Raw genomic sequence first — 17,144 nt, 5'->3', positions numbered from 1 at the left:
CACTTCTGGCTTTTTTTTTTTTTTTCTATGTGTGTGGTATCAAGGAATCGAACCCGGATCTTTGTGCATGCTGGGCAAGCACTGTACCACTAGGCCAAACTTCCAGTCTCTCATTTCATTTTTTGTTGTTGTTTGGTCTTGTCCTGGTTATCGTCCTCAAAATATAATGTTTTGAAGTGATAAGCTGGGTTATTATTGAAAAAAATAATTTGAAGCGTTGTATTGAAATATATTACTGCTCTGAAGTTTGAGCTCTATTGTTGAAGGTTGTGGTGGTGGTGTGAGCATGAGAGAGAGAGGAAGGAGAGAGAGAGAGAGGAAGGAGAGAGAGAGAGAGAGAGAGAGAGAGAGAGAGAGAGAGAGAGAAGAAAAAAACTGTGGAATTCAGGTGACATAGTTTGTAAACAATATCTGCAGCAATAAGGGGTAGAATATTCTCCATCTCCATAGAAACTGTTAAAGAATGAGAAAAACAGTAGGAAATCCCCAAGAGTGTCATTTCACTCACCAATCTTGCACCCCACTTCATGGAGCCTCTGCATTCCTTTCTGGGCTATCCTGTCTGTGATGCTCATTAAATTATACTGATTTCTGCTCAGCCACACTCAAATCCCAACAGAAGACCACATGCAATGATACCTAAGGAGCATGCCAAGAAAGTTAATCAGGTGAAGATGATTCACTGTCCTTATTCATTAGAATGGGGGTTCACTGATTACACCTTCCCCATGAAGTGATGCTTCTACAAGTAATGAGATAAATGAACAGAGATAAACTTTTTAATCATTTCTTCCTTACTCAGTTGTCAAACTGACACAGTCTCTTTTTCAATTGCTGTGATGGAGTTTTATTAATGCCTACTTGATAAGATCGCAGATCCTGCATGCTCATCTACAAGTTGCATCTTAGAATAGGAAGAAAAATATCCCAAACACAAAAGTAAAAACAAGTATTATCTGGATTATACTGTCAGCGAGGGAGAAAGGGTGAAATGCTGTTATTGCAAATCTGCATCAGATGTAAATGGAGACTTTTGCACTAATTGGGCATTTGGTCAGTCTCTGAGCCTGTGCCTTGCACACTGGTGCCCTCTTCTGGAATTCTGGGCACAGGACTGAGGAAAGTGAGGAAATTTAAAAGATATCCTGGAGAAGCAGGCTGAGGGGCTCTATGTGACGATTATGAAACTTCTTCAAAGTAGGCAAAGCTGCATTTTGGCCTCTCTCTGAGCAGAAAAATAGCTATTTGAGCTCTGATACAAGTTTTCTTTCTCTCATGAAATTCTTTAACATATAAGAGACAATCTCTTCTAGGAAATATATTTTATGTTAATGAACATTGGCTTGCAACAATTATTCTTGTAAAATCAAGTATTCATTATTACTGAACGTCAGCTGACATTTAGGTAGTGGTTTACATTAATAATGCCAGATACATTATTTTACATCATTTTTAAACTTTGGTTGTAAGAAGGTTCAAACTCGGGATTTCCTGGATACTCAGGTAAGCTTTCCATCCCACGAACCATACCCCAGCTCTTTTTGATTTAGTGTTTTTTTTCTTTTTCCCCAAAGGAGGATCTCATTTTTTTTTTTAGGGTTAGCCTGTACCATGGCCCTTCTACATAAACCTCCTTTAGCTGGGATGACAGGTGCTTGTGACCGTACCCACTGTCTTCTGTTGAGGTGTATTCTTGATAACTTTTTCCTAGGTTGGCCAAACTGTACCCAGAACCACGCAGTATCACCACCTCAGCCACCTTCTCCTTGGAGCACTGACGTGCCACATAGCTGCTCTCCCACAGTCAGTTGTTTTAGAACAACCAAAAGGTTTCTCTGTAAGAATGTAAATTAAATCTCATGACCCTTCAGTATGAACTGCTTTACTCAAAATCAAAACAAAAGTCACCATGATGTTCCACCCTCCCTTGAGGCACAAATTGGTTTCCAAACTGCAGAGATACCCTGGGGATTTGCTGCAACTGACATTTGCACTTTGAAGGAAGATAGCTGCACACATCATCTATCAAAATCATGGTGTTGCTTAATGAAGGGCTATGTCCTGAGAAATGCATGTCAGGAGATTTTATTGATGAGTAAACATCGTAGTGTATGCATCTATAAACCAAGATGGCAGACCCCACCTTATGCTTCCTGGTATGGTATAGCCACATGGTGGAATTTGTTGTGGACTCAGTCAGTGTGCAGCATGATGTACACTTTCCTTTGTTTCAATACTAGATTGTGACATATTCCTTCTGGTAACAATTTTATGAAGACAGACTTTTACCAGTTACTGTGATCAAAGAGTAACTGCTAGGAGCAAATGAATGATGGGCAGTTTAGTCTGACAAAAATGTTTGAGAATTATAGAGTCTTCAATATGCATACATATCCATTAGTAATTATGGTTATTTAATATTGATAAAATAAATTTTCTTGCAAGCTATGTATATTTTTTTCAAGTGGTTATGTTAGGTCCAAAGAAGAAGTCAAGTGTGATATATATATATATATATATATATATATATATATATGAGAGAGAGAGAGAGAGGGGGGGGGGACTGTGTGTTCATGTGTTCCCATGTTCCCGTGTACACACAACCCAGAACTAGTCCTGGGGTTTGGACTTGAGGCCTGGTTACTTTCTCCGAGTTTCTGTGGTCTAAGGTTGTCTGTCACTTGAGCTACAGCTCTACTTCCGCTGTTGTGGTGTTTCATTGGAGATAAGAGGCTCATGGACTTTCCTTCCCCTGCTGGCTTTTAATCATGACCCACTGATCTCAGCTTTTTGAGTAGCTAGGATTATAGATATGAGCTACCAACACTAGGCTTATATATTATTCTGTAAGTAAATAGAAGATTTTGGTGTTTCTGTTTGGCCTAGAGTCAAAAATAATTTTTACAATTAAGGCTATAGGAATAGAGAACATTTTGGAACTTTCACCCTGCATAGTACCCTTCCCTCAAACCTCATTCCTGTCTGAAGTGTCTCCTATCATTCATCCAGTCTCTGGGCCTTTTCCCTGTTTTTCTAATATTTTCTTGATTAACCTTCAGGTTTTGCTTAAATGCTTTCTTTTCTGTGAATCTGTTCCTAACCATTTTATATAACAATATAGCCACTCAAACTGGGATTCCCGATCTCTCTCAGTTTTGCATTTTAAGTCTATAGCAGATATTGCCTTCTGACATATGCATTTTTTTTAAATTACGAAGTATCCCAAGTACCTAAAATATCTAATATATCATAGGGAATTTGATATAATATTTGTTTCTACTCTCCCCCCCTTCTACCCCCACACTGATGTCAGTTTATCCAGAGCTTTCTAGGATTGGCCTGGAGGAACTGGATGTGGCTGATTGCTCCAGGTCTTACATTCTCTTACTGAGTGACTTCAATCCTCTCTCTTTAGTGTACATACAAAGTGGAATTGAAGGCAGTGGCAGATAGGAGAACCGGAAATAATAAAGACATGCACCTCTGGTGCTCTGAAGATATAGCAAGGGTGGAGTTGCCAGTTGATTCAGAGAATAGTGTTGTTTCACTGGGGCTCTATGTTGTTAGTGAGTTTGCACTTGGTGGTGGTTGTGAAGTGATGAGAGGGGCACAGGGAACAACACATGAGAGGCCTATGTACACACCATGTAGTTCAGTCTGCTATATGGTAGAGGATCTATCTGGTGCTTTCTTAGTGTAAGCCTTGATGGCATATCCCAGAATGTGGGTTTCATCCTGGGTAGAAGTTTAGTAAATAAGACATTTTACCATCTCTGTAGCAGTAGTGGAGAGGCTGGGAAAGAAAGATGAAAATACTTAGAAAAGAAGGATTTCCTTTCTTCAAGGATATTAGAGAAAAATTGGTTGATCAGAGATATCTAAAAGCTTTGGTAAAACTATAGAAAAATGGTACAACTAGTACAAGTCATGTGAAGCAAGTCAAAAAATCTTAATTGTGAAAGTTGACAGGGAACACCATTATTGAAATTCTTTAAGTTTAGAAGAAAAAATTTCTGGTAAGGTTAACAGATAAAATATACAATAATTTTTTTTAAGTACAAATATGTTCTACAAACTATTTGGTAGATACTAATACTAGACAGTATGTTTTTTTTTTATTAGATTCAGGTGCCTGGATGTTCTATTATTTTTATTTGAAAAATCTGATCATTTGACATGATAAAAAGATGATACGAAAATCTGCTGGTCAGACTCGGTTATTAGATTCTTCCCCAGAATATGGATGGTGGGATGTTTTTGGTGAGAGTTTTACTGTGTTTGCATGGAGGTACACAGTAAAGCATTTTCTACAACACAGGGTGAACTTCAGAATTGTTTCTAAGCTTGAGTGGTAGAGTTTTCCTTTATGAAATAGCAAAGGAAAGGATTAGCATTGAAGCTGAACTGCAAAAGGAAAGGACCATCTAAACTACTGGAAGCATCTAATAATACTCAGTAGGGTAGCAGGACAATGTCCTGTATGTTCACCCAATGGAATGGGCGCTACCCAGGCGAGAAGGGTAATCCAAGCTTCTTTATCAAGTGTGAACATGGCCAGGCTGCATTGTTTTCTGGGTCCCTTGATATACAGTGGCCCTTGTGTTCTGTTCTTGTTTTCATTGGGCTGTAAATGCATTCTAAAACCCCCAACAGTAAATACTCTGATGAGAATGTGAGGTCATAGTAATGTGACCTCACAGGGAGCCAGATCCTTGGAAAGCTGAGTAGAGGAATGGACCCCAGAGCCCCTTGGTGCCATGGGGTAAAAAATACTGAAGGATCTTCTGAGAAGCATGGCCCACCCAGGCCATAGGGGTTGTGATGGGTGCTTCATGGTGTCTGTATTGTTACTGGTGAGTTTCTGTTACCATTAGATCTCAGGCTTTCTGATCTGAAAGAAGCATTTTTGTCTTGTTCCAGTAATTTTACAAGTTATGAATTAGAATGAAACCACCTAGGAATGAAGGTAGAAGGTTTTGGTTTTTAAGAAGATCCAGAGAAGTGTGGTAGTGATGAAAAATGACATTTTCTGGTAGATGTGAGAAAAATAAAATGAAATCATCTGGGCTGGACAGGAGTAGGAAAATATATAGAGTGAAGACAGAAGCAGGCATTGTTTTGAGCAATAAAGTTTTAACAATACCAGTCCTTTGCTGTCCATTATTTACAGTAAGGAAGTAACTATGTGCCATCAGTGTGTCCTGGAGACATGTTTAATTAAACATCTGAGTTTGTGGCAAGTCCTTGCTTGCACATTGTTTTTTACCTTATGACTTACAAGGATATAGAAGAAAAGCATATGTGAAAATATCTCATTATTTACAACTATCTACTTGATTGTAACTAATAGCTCTTGTACTAAATATCTTACATTCTTGATTTAGTGGCCAAAACCAAAATGATGACTTTCTCTTTAAATGAAATTTCTACTATGACTGTACTTATAGAGATATGCTATAGATAGTTTTAAAACACATAAAGTTTTCTACAGAGCCGCAGGTAATGTTAACTTTACAGGTGGGTTCAGCAGGAAAAATATTAAATGTATACTGTATTTTAATGAAGATTTTTAAATCATAATTGGGCATTGTATTGTAATTGGTAGGTGTAGTCTGTTGGAAATTTGAGGTTTGTATTTGTTTAGGAGAGTCCCATGAACACTGTTTTGTCACTTCCAGTTCATGTCAGTTGTTTTGCATTGATGATGGTTTGGTATTTGATATTGCCCATCACACAGATAGCAGTGGGGTATGGGGTAGGACCTAGAAATTGAGATTGCTGCAGTTGTCACTCTATTTTTCACTGTCTTAATACTCCAAGTAAAATCACTCCAGTTTCACCTAATACTGCCCTTGTTATGTCGGCACAAATTAATTAAACGTTTGCACTGTAATTCATGTCTTTCGTGTGATGACATGAGAATGACGTCCTTGTGCCCCAATGGCTGTCCTTAAGAGAGCACTTATTTGTGTGAATTGGGATGATAAACCTGATAAAAACATTTTTGTTGTACAGAATAATTTTTTCTAGACAACAGCTGGCAAACTATGGTCATTGGCAAAGCTGTCCTTGAAAATGCACTCATAATAGTGTTAAATTTTTGTAATTCAAAGTTAACATTACAGAAAACTTGTATCAGCAATAAAAAATTTGGCAGTCATTTAGTATCTAAACTTGTCAAATTAGTGCTGTTGATATTCACAAAAATGATCTTTGTGATATTATAAAATGAAATTTGTCTATAGATATTTTACTAGTGATTAAAGTACTATATTAGAAAATCACAGGGATAAAAGATCCATTCATATTTTGTGACTAATCTTAAATAGATATATTGCCCAAAACTGAGATTCTATATAGCAAATGACATTTAAGAAACTACCACTTGTCTAATTGTTTCCATAGTTTACCCAAAGTATACACATCCTTTAAAAGATACACATTCTTTTTCTAGCAATAGGTGGAAGAACAGATTTTTCTAAATGTACTTCATTCAACTCATTCATTGTTACAGCTTGCATGCACAAGTATTCTGAGAATAAAGTTGGCCACTCCAAGCTAGCTCTCAAAGAAATCTATAAAGTCATTAATCACTGTCATTTGTCCTACTGAATTTATATTTTTTAAGAAAATTGTTACTTTAATTAAAAATTTATAGTTACATTACTTTTTTTCTGTTTTGTTTTGTTTTTTGTTAGTCATGGGACTTGAACTCTGGGCCTGGGTGTTGTCCCTGAGCTCTTCAGCTCAAGGCTACCGCTCTACCCCTTGAGCTATAGTACTATTTCCAAGGATTTACTGCTTTAAAATGAGTTATTTATTGCTTTGCATCTTTCTTAGAATACTAAACGTTTACATACTAATAGAGGGAACCCACATCAACGGAAGCTTTTGAAGTTAGCACTACTTCTGGTTTTCTAGTGATTAACTGGAGATGAGTTTCACTGACTTTAGTGCCTGGGCTGGCCTTGCACCACGATCTCAGATCTCAACCTACTGAGTAGCTAGGATTACAGGCGTGAGCAAGTGCACCAGCTGTAGCAAATACTTTTAACCCTAGTAAGATTGAGAAGAAAACTGGGGACCACTGGTCTAAGGTTTTATGTAGTCATTATATACATGCTTTGATTTTGACATGTGGTAACTTAAGATACTTTTACAGAGTGTTAAATGTGAAATGATCTCATTTAAAATGGTTTTATGTAGTTTGCTATACAATGTCGTGATGATTTAATCAAATGTTCTTCTAACATCTAAGAAAAATTCTTTGTACTTTTTTTTTAAAATCAAATTTCATAGCAATGCTGGGGTGAGGACAGCACATCCAGAAGCTCGTTCTGAAATGGGGAGCACTGAGATTCTGGAAAAGGAGACTGCAGAGAGTCTTAGTAATGGTACCAGCAGCAACTTGGAAGCAGCCAAAAGATTGGCCAAACGCCTTTATCAACTAGATAGATTCAAAAAATCGGATGTCGCGAAACATCTAGGAAAAAAGTATGTTCCAACCTAAGTTGGTTGCCTTTTCTGTGTGTGTGTGTGTGTGTGTGTGTGTGTGTGTGTGTGTGTGTGTACGTGTACGTGCGTGTGTGTGTGTGTAGAAAGTTTATATTTCAATAACCAGAATTTTTTTTTTATGATAGCAATGAATTTAGCCAACTGGTTGCAGAAGAATATCTGAAGTTCTTTGATTTTACAGGAATGACATTAGATCAGTCTCTCAGGTATGCATAGTTATCATTTCTATTCTTCCTTGTCTCCATGTAATGGATTCTTAGAAAAAAATGAATCCTTAGAAGATAAAGAAATGTACACTAGGGGTTGGGAGTTTGATCTAGTGGTAGAGTGCTTGCTTAGCATGCACAAAGACCCAGGTTCGATTCCTCTGTACCACCTACATAGAAAAAAGCCGGAAGTAGTGCTGAGGCTCAAGTGCTAGAGCTCTAGCCTTGAGAAAGTCCAAGGACAGTGCTCAGGCCCTGAACTCAAAAAAAAAAAAAAAAAGAAAAAGAAAAAGAAATATAGTCTACCTAGATTCTGTATTAACCCCACTCCTGTTGCTTTGTGAATTTAGATTGTGTTATGATGGACTAAATAGAAGATAATAGCAAGGAGTACAAAAAATTGTTTTTTAAATGAAATAAATATGGACTGTAAATTTGTGCCCAGTGGAAAAAGTCCAAGTCCAGCTTGCAAAGTACATAATGGTGACACAATAAGTCAGAAGAAAAAGTATTCAGTATTATTCAGTTAAAAAATGAGAAAAACTATTTCACTATGGACGTAAAATGCATATACCACAATGTTTTTCATCTTAACCATTTTTAAGTATATAGTCAATGATATAAAATATATTCCCAATGTCATGCAACCATCACAATCATCAGTTTCAGTACAGTGGAAACTCTATACCTGATAATTCCTTCCCTCACCAGTTATGGAAACCAAGGCTGTCCTTTGCACCTCTGTGATCCTGATAGCTTTGCCTACTTTGCATAACTATAATCATGTACTAGTTGTTTTCTGTGATTTTGTTTTACTTACTGATCTTCATGGCCTCAGAGTTTATCAAAGATGTGAAATATTGTAGAATTTCCTCCCCTTTTAATTTGAGTCCAGTTTATGAATGGCTCCTGCTTTCTTAGCTACCTATTCATCAACAGGGAGCCTCCATCACTTCCCTATTTTGTCTTTTGTGAGCTTGGAAACACACAGATTCTCAGGAGACCCTAATTTCCTTTTTCTCTTTTTGAGTAGGCACTTTGGTGATCACTTTAGAGACTCTGAGTACCTGTTTATAATAGGTGAATAGTATTTTTTTTAATCTGGCATTTAATCTTGAATGGTGTGAAATGACTGATTGCAATAATTAACAGAGAATATACGTTGAAAGTTTCCACTACTTTTTTTTTGGCTGATTTTTCAAATGGAGGTGTCTAAAAGACTTCGTTTCTCACTATTTCCATATTACACTGAAATTTCTGAACTGCTTAGAAAATGCCTGAGCCTACTTGGGTTCTGAGTTCATCTCTTGTAATCGTTTAATCTTCTAAGTCAGGAACCTGGCCTTGGAGGTGAACTGAGGGAATCTGTTGTAGAATTAGAATGGTTCTTCCCACAAACCAAAGGTATGCACAGGTTTATTTTCAGGAAAATGGCCAAAGGTGAATAAATGATCTTTATTTTCACTTTTATGTTACAATGTGCTTATTTAGAATAATTAATGGTCAATACACTTTAGCTGAATAACTATCAATCTCCAACAAGAAGGCAGAATTTTCATAGAAATAGGATTTATTTTAGTTTTTTTCTTTTTTTTTACGATAGTAAGATGAATTACAAAATTTTTTCTACCATGGGCCATACTTAAGAAGATGTTCCCATTGTCAAGTGGGGCCCATCTGGTTTAATCTACAATAAAAAGCGTTTTTAGTGACTCTGGTGTGGATTAGTGTATAATTGTAGATTTATTAGTCAAGTAAGTTTTATGGTTTAATCCTCAATATGAAGAGGAACTTAAAAGCTTTATTTCCTAATTTCCTCTTCATATAACAAATTGGTACTAAAATATAATGTTAATAGGCAAAATGAAATTAACCTAAATTGCTATATACAAAGCAGTGTGTAGAAAGTGAAAATCATGTAATAACAAAAACTCTGTATAACTGTGCACTGAGTCATAGCCTGCCTGCCTGCCTGCCTGCCTGCCTGCCTGCCCTCCTTCCTTCCTTCCTTCCTTCCTTCCTTCCTTCCTTCCTTCCTTCCTTCCTTCCTTCCTTCCTTCCTTCCTTCCTTCCTTCCTTCCTTCCTTCTTTTCTTATTGTCAGTGAGATGTATAGAGGGTTACAGTTAAATTCGTAAGGTAGTAAGTACATTACTTCTTGAACATAGTTACCCCTTCCCATGCTATTCTCCTACTTTCCTTCCCCTCACCCCTCTCCCAAGCTGTAAAGTTTATTTCCAACATATTATTGTGAATATCACTGTTACAGTTGTTCACCCCTTGTCCTTCGATCATTATCTTGTTTTTACCCTATCCTAGTTCAAATAAACAAATAAATGTATATACAATACACCAGGTACCAAAGTCAGATACAGCACTGACTAATCATTGAAAATTGGCTACTGAATGATAGACAGAGGACACATGCCCTTATCCCCTGCTTTCAGGCTTTTTAAAAATGTACTGGCTATATTGTTATTACCCTGCAACTTTTTATATTGAAATTATATATAATTTAAATATCAATTTAAATTATACTATGTGGCTAACTAATAAGTGATTTAAAAAGTATGACTGTATTTTGTATAATATCTATGTCAATATAAGTTAACTTGGTCAAATATAAACTATATGGTACACTGTCTGAAAATTATTCCCTGTTATTTCTTAGGTATTTCTTTAAAGCATTTTCTCTTGCGGGAGAAACTCAAGAAAGAGAAAGAGTGTTAATACATTTCTCCAATCGATACTTTTACTGTAACCCAGAGGCCATTGCTTCACAAGGTAAGCTGATGAAGTTCGTACAATTTTTGTTTACAACAGTGGTTATTATATATTTTTTTTATTTCTAAGGCTACATTTTATTGTAGAAGTACAGAAAGTTATTCAGAAGAAAATGAAGTTTATTTATGTATTTCAAATTACCCGGATATAGCTGCTAACACTTTGGTTTGTTGATTTAATTTCAAATTGACATCATTAGTTATATTTTCTATTATCTTTCCTATCCATTTCCTTATGTCATTAAATAGGCCTTAAGAAAATTTACTGACAACATAATAGCTTTCATTCTTATTTTAATTACTTTTGCTGTATTTTCTAGTTCCCATTGTGACAGTTTACTGTCTATATTGCTCTTCTCTGTCATTTGGAAGTATTGTGTGCAAATTGTCCTGTAGTGAATGAAGTGATGGTTTTCCTACATCTGTATCTTTGCCTCTTACACTCTCGTGTAAATGAAGGGTGCATAGCTCTGTGGTTGGTTCCAGAAATGTGTAAATCTTTATGGAAGTTTGGTATGCCATTGCTCCTTTTGATATTAATTATAACACTATTCATGACTTATTTATGATTTTACTGAGCCATAATTTTATGTTTATTACAGTTTTGGTAATACAATTTAAAACTAATTGTTGAAGTACACAGGAAATTTTTTTTTTTTTTTTTTGCCAGTTCTGGGCTTGAGCTCAGGGCCTGAGCACTGTCCTTGGACTTTCTCAAGGCTAGAGCTCTGCCACTTGAGCCTCAGCACCACTCTGGCTTTTTTGTATGTATGTGGTACTGAGAAATCGAACCCGGGCCTTCGTGCATGCTAGTCAAGCACTCTACCATTAGGCCAAACTCCTGGCCCAAGGAAAATAATTTTTAATATAAATTTCTACAAAACGAAACTTTAAGTGTAAAGTCAAACAAATTGATTTATGATAGGGAAAAAAGCCTCTGATAAATTTAACAATTTTGAAATAAATTACCGAGACTAGAAGGAAAAATAGTAGCAATTATCTCTTAGAGACTTTCTAGATACTTGCTCAAATTCCATCTCCCCCAGACTTAGCTATGTTAATTTCCTATCTGGTTAGTAACTGCAAATTGGGGATGTTTGGACTAGTTATTCATTATTTCTATCCCTTCAGTAAAGAGAGAATGAGTGAGTTAGAAGAGGGTCATTTGTCAAATCTAAGAAGATGCTGATGTTCTTGAGTAAAGTAGAGAACATGGGTTCCTGGCACTGGGCTGTAGGTAAGGATATTTGAGAGTTGGCTGCTGAATATTGCAATAATTTTAGGAATTTGTTTTAAATGGGTGTAGAACTTTTTATAACAAATGGCACTTAAATATACCATTAGGCATCATCAGTAATAAATAACTATAATACTAAGAAAAAACAAACCATTTTTAGTTTATAAACTCAGTCACTAGGCAATCTATTCTGTACTTTTCCTCTCTGTTTTATACTGAAGTTTGAACTCAGGGCTTGTGGAGCACCTTATCCCTTGCCATTTCTTGACTTCATTATTTTGCAGATAATCTTACTGGCTATGGACTGTGGACTTCCTTCCTACCTGTGCTTCCCATGTGACTGTGTTTATAAATATGTACTAGTATGCATAGCTTATTAGCTGAGATGGGATCTTAGGAAGTTTTTCACTCAGGCTTTCTGTGATCAGCAGTACACCCCTTATTTCTGCCTCCTCACCAACTAGTATTATAGGTGTGAACCACTGTGCCCAGTCCACTTTTTGTATATTTAGCATTAGTTAGTACAATAATCACGCTATCTGAAATTGCTGTCATCTGTTGTACCTGAACTAAGAAAGAGAAAGCAAATAGAATTGATTCTGATGCTTGAAATTGAGAAGCTTAACTTAATGCTGTTCTTTGACTATATAAAATAAAATGATATTTTCATTTAAATGTGAGACTATCTTTCAGACTTGAGTATCTTTCCGTTGGTATTTTTTAAGTTTTTAAACACCACAGATTATTTCATTACATTGCTTTTCGTTTGACACAAGATAATCCTAATCAACCATACTCTTTTAAGGAATGACATGAAAGGGAGCTATTCCTATACTTTTTTTTTAAGCTAGGAAATAATACATGAAGAGTAAACTATGGTAAGCATAAGCATTAATTTAATTTTGACTTCATTTTCAACTGCGTCTTTTCCCAGAAAGTTAAAACAATAATAATTAATTTATTATCATTTTTATACCATGTGCTATAGAAAATTGAGAAAATATAAGAAAAATCATAAAAAGTATAATTTCATGACATAGAGATAATTTTTTTTAATATCAGGTTGTAAGGTGAGCGTCATTGGTTCATGCCTATAATCCTAGCTACTCAGGAGGCTGAGACTTGAAGATCACTGTTCAAAGCTAGTCTGGGCAGGACAATCAATGAGATTTTTTTTTTTTTTGAATCTCCAATTAGCCACCACAAATGCTGAAAGTGAAGCTGGGTTGCTTGTTCTTGTCTGAAGTCCTAGCTATTCAGGAAGCTGAGATCTGAAGAACACAGTTCAAAGCCAGCCTAGGCAGGAAAGTCTGTGAGACTAATCTCCAATTAAAGTACCACAAAAGCCAGAAGTGGTATGACTCAATCAAGAAAGGTCAGGGACAGCACCCAGGCAAGTGAGTTGAATCCCCAGGAAAAGCGGATGCGCGCGAGCGTGCGTGCTCGCATGCGCGCGCGCACACACACACACACACACACACACACACACACGCACACACAATTATGATTCATATTTTTCTTGATTTATTTTGATAGAAAATATAGAATGGATATATTCTTTCTTATAATTTACTGTCAAATATCTTTCCATTTCCACAAATGTACTTAGATATCATTTTTAATGGTCTGTATATAAAAGAACTGTGCCTTTAGAGGGTTAGAGTTACTAGTCTGCCATTGTAACTCAAGTATCTCTGCATATGCTTGTAGTTCCCGTGGGTCCTTAACTGCTGCCTTAGTGTAAAGTCTGGGGAGTTAGTGACTCTGCTTCAAAGCTTTATGCATGTGATGTCAAGTTGTTCTCTGGAAGGGTAGAGGCAGTTATCAGTAGTAAAGTCTAATTCTGTGCATGGAGGTCCCTTTGATTGTACTTTATGTTTACTCATTTTCTGCTGCTCACAGGCCGGACTAGTTGTGTTTGGTGCAGCATTCTGTCTTAATTAGCTCTGATTGTGTGCTACTTGCATGTAACATGGGGAAACAAGTAAACTGATGTTTTCTGTTTCTGTTTCTCAGATGGAGTACATTGCCTTACCTGTGCGATGATGCTGCTTAACACAGACCTCCATGGCCATGTAAGTGAAGCCTTGTGGAGTTCTAGCAGAGTCTAAAGCTCCATGAGCTTACCTTGACTTTATCTCCTGTGAATATTTACCGCCATGACACCCCCCCCCCCCACCATGCCTTTATCTTGTTCGATGTATGGTTCCCTTAGCAGGAAGGTAAGTATAAATCTTTGAAAGAAGAGAGGTCTTACTTGTCTTTGTTTTTGTTTTGATTACTTGTTATGGTAGTTGTCGCAGTGCTGTGAAGAGAATACGAACTAGTGCTAAAATGTTGTTTGTGTTTTCACTAAGTGTATTAGTAAGTATAAGAGCATAGTTTTTAGTCCATTCCTCAGCTCTCCTGAATTATTCATTTGGTAGTTAAAATATCAAAAATAAAATGTCAAAATAATTATCTTCTCATTCCATTTAAAATAGAGACTGTATTTTGTAAATGTAAAATGGTAGATAAACTCAACCTTCATATAAGTGGAACTGAATCATTTAAATATTTCACATTACAGAAAATGAGAAATTTAAATTATATAGACAAAAATTATTTCATTTTCAGAGATCCATTTATTTTTAAGAAGAATCAAGCTTTGTTGTTTTATAGTGTCTATAATATGTTGGCAACTTACAGTACCAACTACAGTGAGATAAAATATTTAGATAAAAGAAGCTACAGTGAGATAAAATATTTAGATATTTGTCTTATTCTGAAAGACCACATGATTCTATTATACGTTCCTTCTTTAAAATGGCCAAAAGGGAGCGCTGTAAGCCCAATGAATTGGACAGGCTCATCTAAGAGGACTACTGGTTCCTTAGTAGCTAAGCATTCTGTTTTAATTCTGTTTGCATATTTCAAAATACGCCACTCAAATTCCTTTTGCACTATATAAAAGATGAATGTAGAGTAACTTAGTGGCTTGGAGACATGTGGCACTGGGTTCAGAGATGACATAGACTGAGGATGTGGGCACAAGCTAACAGCATTCATGGATAGTAGGGCACCTATTGTAGTATCTTCTGTGGTCACCATAAATGTGAACATGGGAGAGGGATTAGAATCTAGCTTTTTTGCAGCACGTTAAGGGATGCTCACTTCATGGATTGTCCTGACCTGTTTTCCTGTTCCCAGACAAGCTAACATTTTTTTTTCTTTCCTCTGTGCCCATGTAGTGACAGCAGTTCCACCCTGCCCCTACTTTCCCGTGTACTCCTTAATTTCGTTAACTTTCTTGCCAGAGGGGCTAAATATTTTTAGCTGGAACTCACAGCATTGCTTGCTCTCTCCCTCTTTTTCTCTCCCTTCCCCTGTTCTCTCCCTCTCTCTCCCTGTCATGCTGGGGCTTGAACTCAGAGCCTGTTGAACTCAGAGCCTGGGTGCTTTCCTTGAGCTTTTTTGCTCAACTCTAGTGCTCTACCACTTAATCAAGCCACAGCTCCGCTTTAGGCTTTCTATTTGGTTAATATGATATAAAAGTCTCAGGGACTTTTCTGCTCTGTCTGGCTTTGAACCTTGATCCTCAGATCTCAGCCTCCTGAATAGGTAGGATTACAGGCATGAGCCACTGTACCTGGGTATTTAGCATCTTTTGATTGAAAAAATGTGTGGTGATGGGGGAAAATGTAGTATTAGTTTAGAACTTGTTTCAAGGTTGAGAATTTCTGTATATGTGATTAGATTTGGAGGGATTTATTTCCATGAAATGCTAAATTGATTTTTAAGCAGGTAATATGGATTTACCACTACTTCTAAATAAATGTTCATTCTGCTATTTGTATAGAATATAGCAGTAAATAAAGATGTGAGGTTTATTTATTTTATCCAGAAAACTTTCAATGAGTTGTTGAATCCATAAGGGATTGGCACCCCAGTGTCAATACTCCAGAGGTTCTGAGCAACAGAACTTAAGCCACTGCTTCTGCCCTCTCCAGACAACATTTATTTAATGAATTGTTTGAAAGACTAGAGAAAGTACCACTGCTAACATATATCTCTAATTTTAACACTTGGAAGGCTTTTGCAAGAGGATCCTGAGTTCAAGGCTAGATTGGTATAAGTAGGGTGGCTCTGTTTAAAGGGGAAAAAAAAGGAAAGAAAGAAATCACTGGCATATGGATGAAAGAGGTGGTTACAATGAACCTTACAGTACTGTCTTGAGATATTTCAATTCTACATCAACTGGATATATTAAGAATATTACTGATGTAAAAGAGAGAAAATTGTAAAACCCTGTATGGGGTCTGGATCATATTCTAGGTGATAATTAGTTCTCTGTTTGGGTTTTAAAATTGTGTGCTATCCAAGCCCCCACAACTGACCACCTCCCCCCCCCCAAAAAAAAAATCAGTTTGTTATGGGGCTGGGAGTTTGGCCTGCTGGTAGAATGCTTGCCTAACATGAACGAAGACCCAGGTTCTATTCCTCGGTACCACATTCATTAAAAAAAAAAAAAAAAAAAGCTGAAATGGTTCTTAGGCTCAAGTGGTAGAGCTCTAGACTTGAGAAAGTCCAAGGACAGTGCTCAGGCCCTGAGCTCAAGCCTAGGACTGGGCAACAATAAAAAAAAATAAAATTGTGTGCTATATACTTAGGATTGTCCAGTGTTATATTATTTCCTTTATTGTTATTTACAATGTATGCTATTAATAGTCTATAGAATTTATAGTTGATATCAAAAACACTAACCATATGGAAATGTATTTCTCTTATCTTCCCCTCTGGATTCATTTTAAAAATAAACTTTCCTTCTAGGTGGTAAGTTTTTATCCATAATTATGAATGTAGCACTTTTTTTTGCATCATGGTTGCCTGATTTAGCATAGTAGTGTATGTCTGACTTACCAGCATGGCTCCTTTGAAGCTGACTTGTTTAGCAGATAGCGAGCTATCTCCAGTGTCTGCTCGTTTCCCTTCCCCTTACTCTTGTACTGAGACCATCACCACCTCCTACTTGCTCCAGTGCCACTTGGAGATAGACTAATAGACCATTGTCCCTTCTTCTTTACCATTGTGTCATAATAGCAACGAAGCAGCATGTCTGTTCCACAAAGTGCCAAGACTAGCTTATCTTCATGCTTCTCATGGGTAGGGCTAATTTACAAGATTAACTTGTTTAGTCTGTTTTTATCATTATCTTTTTCCTTCCCTCTCTCCTTCCCTCCCTTCCTTCTTAGTAACCATGACCTGAACATGCATTGATATTGGCTTTTGTTGATCTGCTAATGTCTCACTAATAAAAATGATGGAATGTATACTAATAAACTACTTCTAACACACAATTCCTACTTTCATGTGAAAATACTTTCTCTTTCTTCTTCTCATGTGTTCTCTCATTCACCAAACACCA

The 17,144-nt window shown here is 36.6% G+C and overlaps 1 protein-coding gene across 5 annotated transcripts in view; it reads left to right on the top strand.

Moving 5' to 3' along the window:
* Window positions 1-17,144, top strand: part of Psd3 (pleckstrin and Sec7 domain containing 3) — a 285,771-nt gene that overhangs the window by 119,852 nt on the left and 148,775 nt on the right. For 4 of the 5 annotated variants that reach the window (XM_090354241.1, XM_090354243.1, XM_090354242.1 and 1 more), the window contains 4 exons: window positions 7,300-7,494; window positions 7,641-7,721; window positions 10,392-10,504; window positions 13,757-13,815. In XM_090354241.1, coding sequence (XP_090210367.1) covers window positions 7,300-7,494; window positions 7,641-7,721; window positions 10,392-10,504; window positions 13,757-13,815 — 448 coding nt within the window. Of the gene's footprint in view, window positions 1-4,725; window positions 4,854-7,299; window positions 7,495-7,640; window positions 7,722-10,391; window positions 10,505-13,756; window positions 13,816-17,144 lie in introns of those variants that run through there. The other variant, XM_090354244.1, reaches the window with a different exon arrangement.

The sequence above is a fragment of the Megascapheus bottae genome, chromosome 20 (assembly GCF_031878675.1).
Source record: "Megascapheus bottae isolate mThoBot1 chromosome 20, mThoBot2.hap1, whole genome shotgun sequence".
NCBI lineage: Eukaryota > Metazoa > Chordata > Mammalia > Rodentia > Geomyidae > Megascapheus > Megascapheus bottae.
Note: the sequence above shows the minus strand (reverse complement) of the source record. Positions and strands in the feature narration are given on the sequence as shown.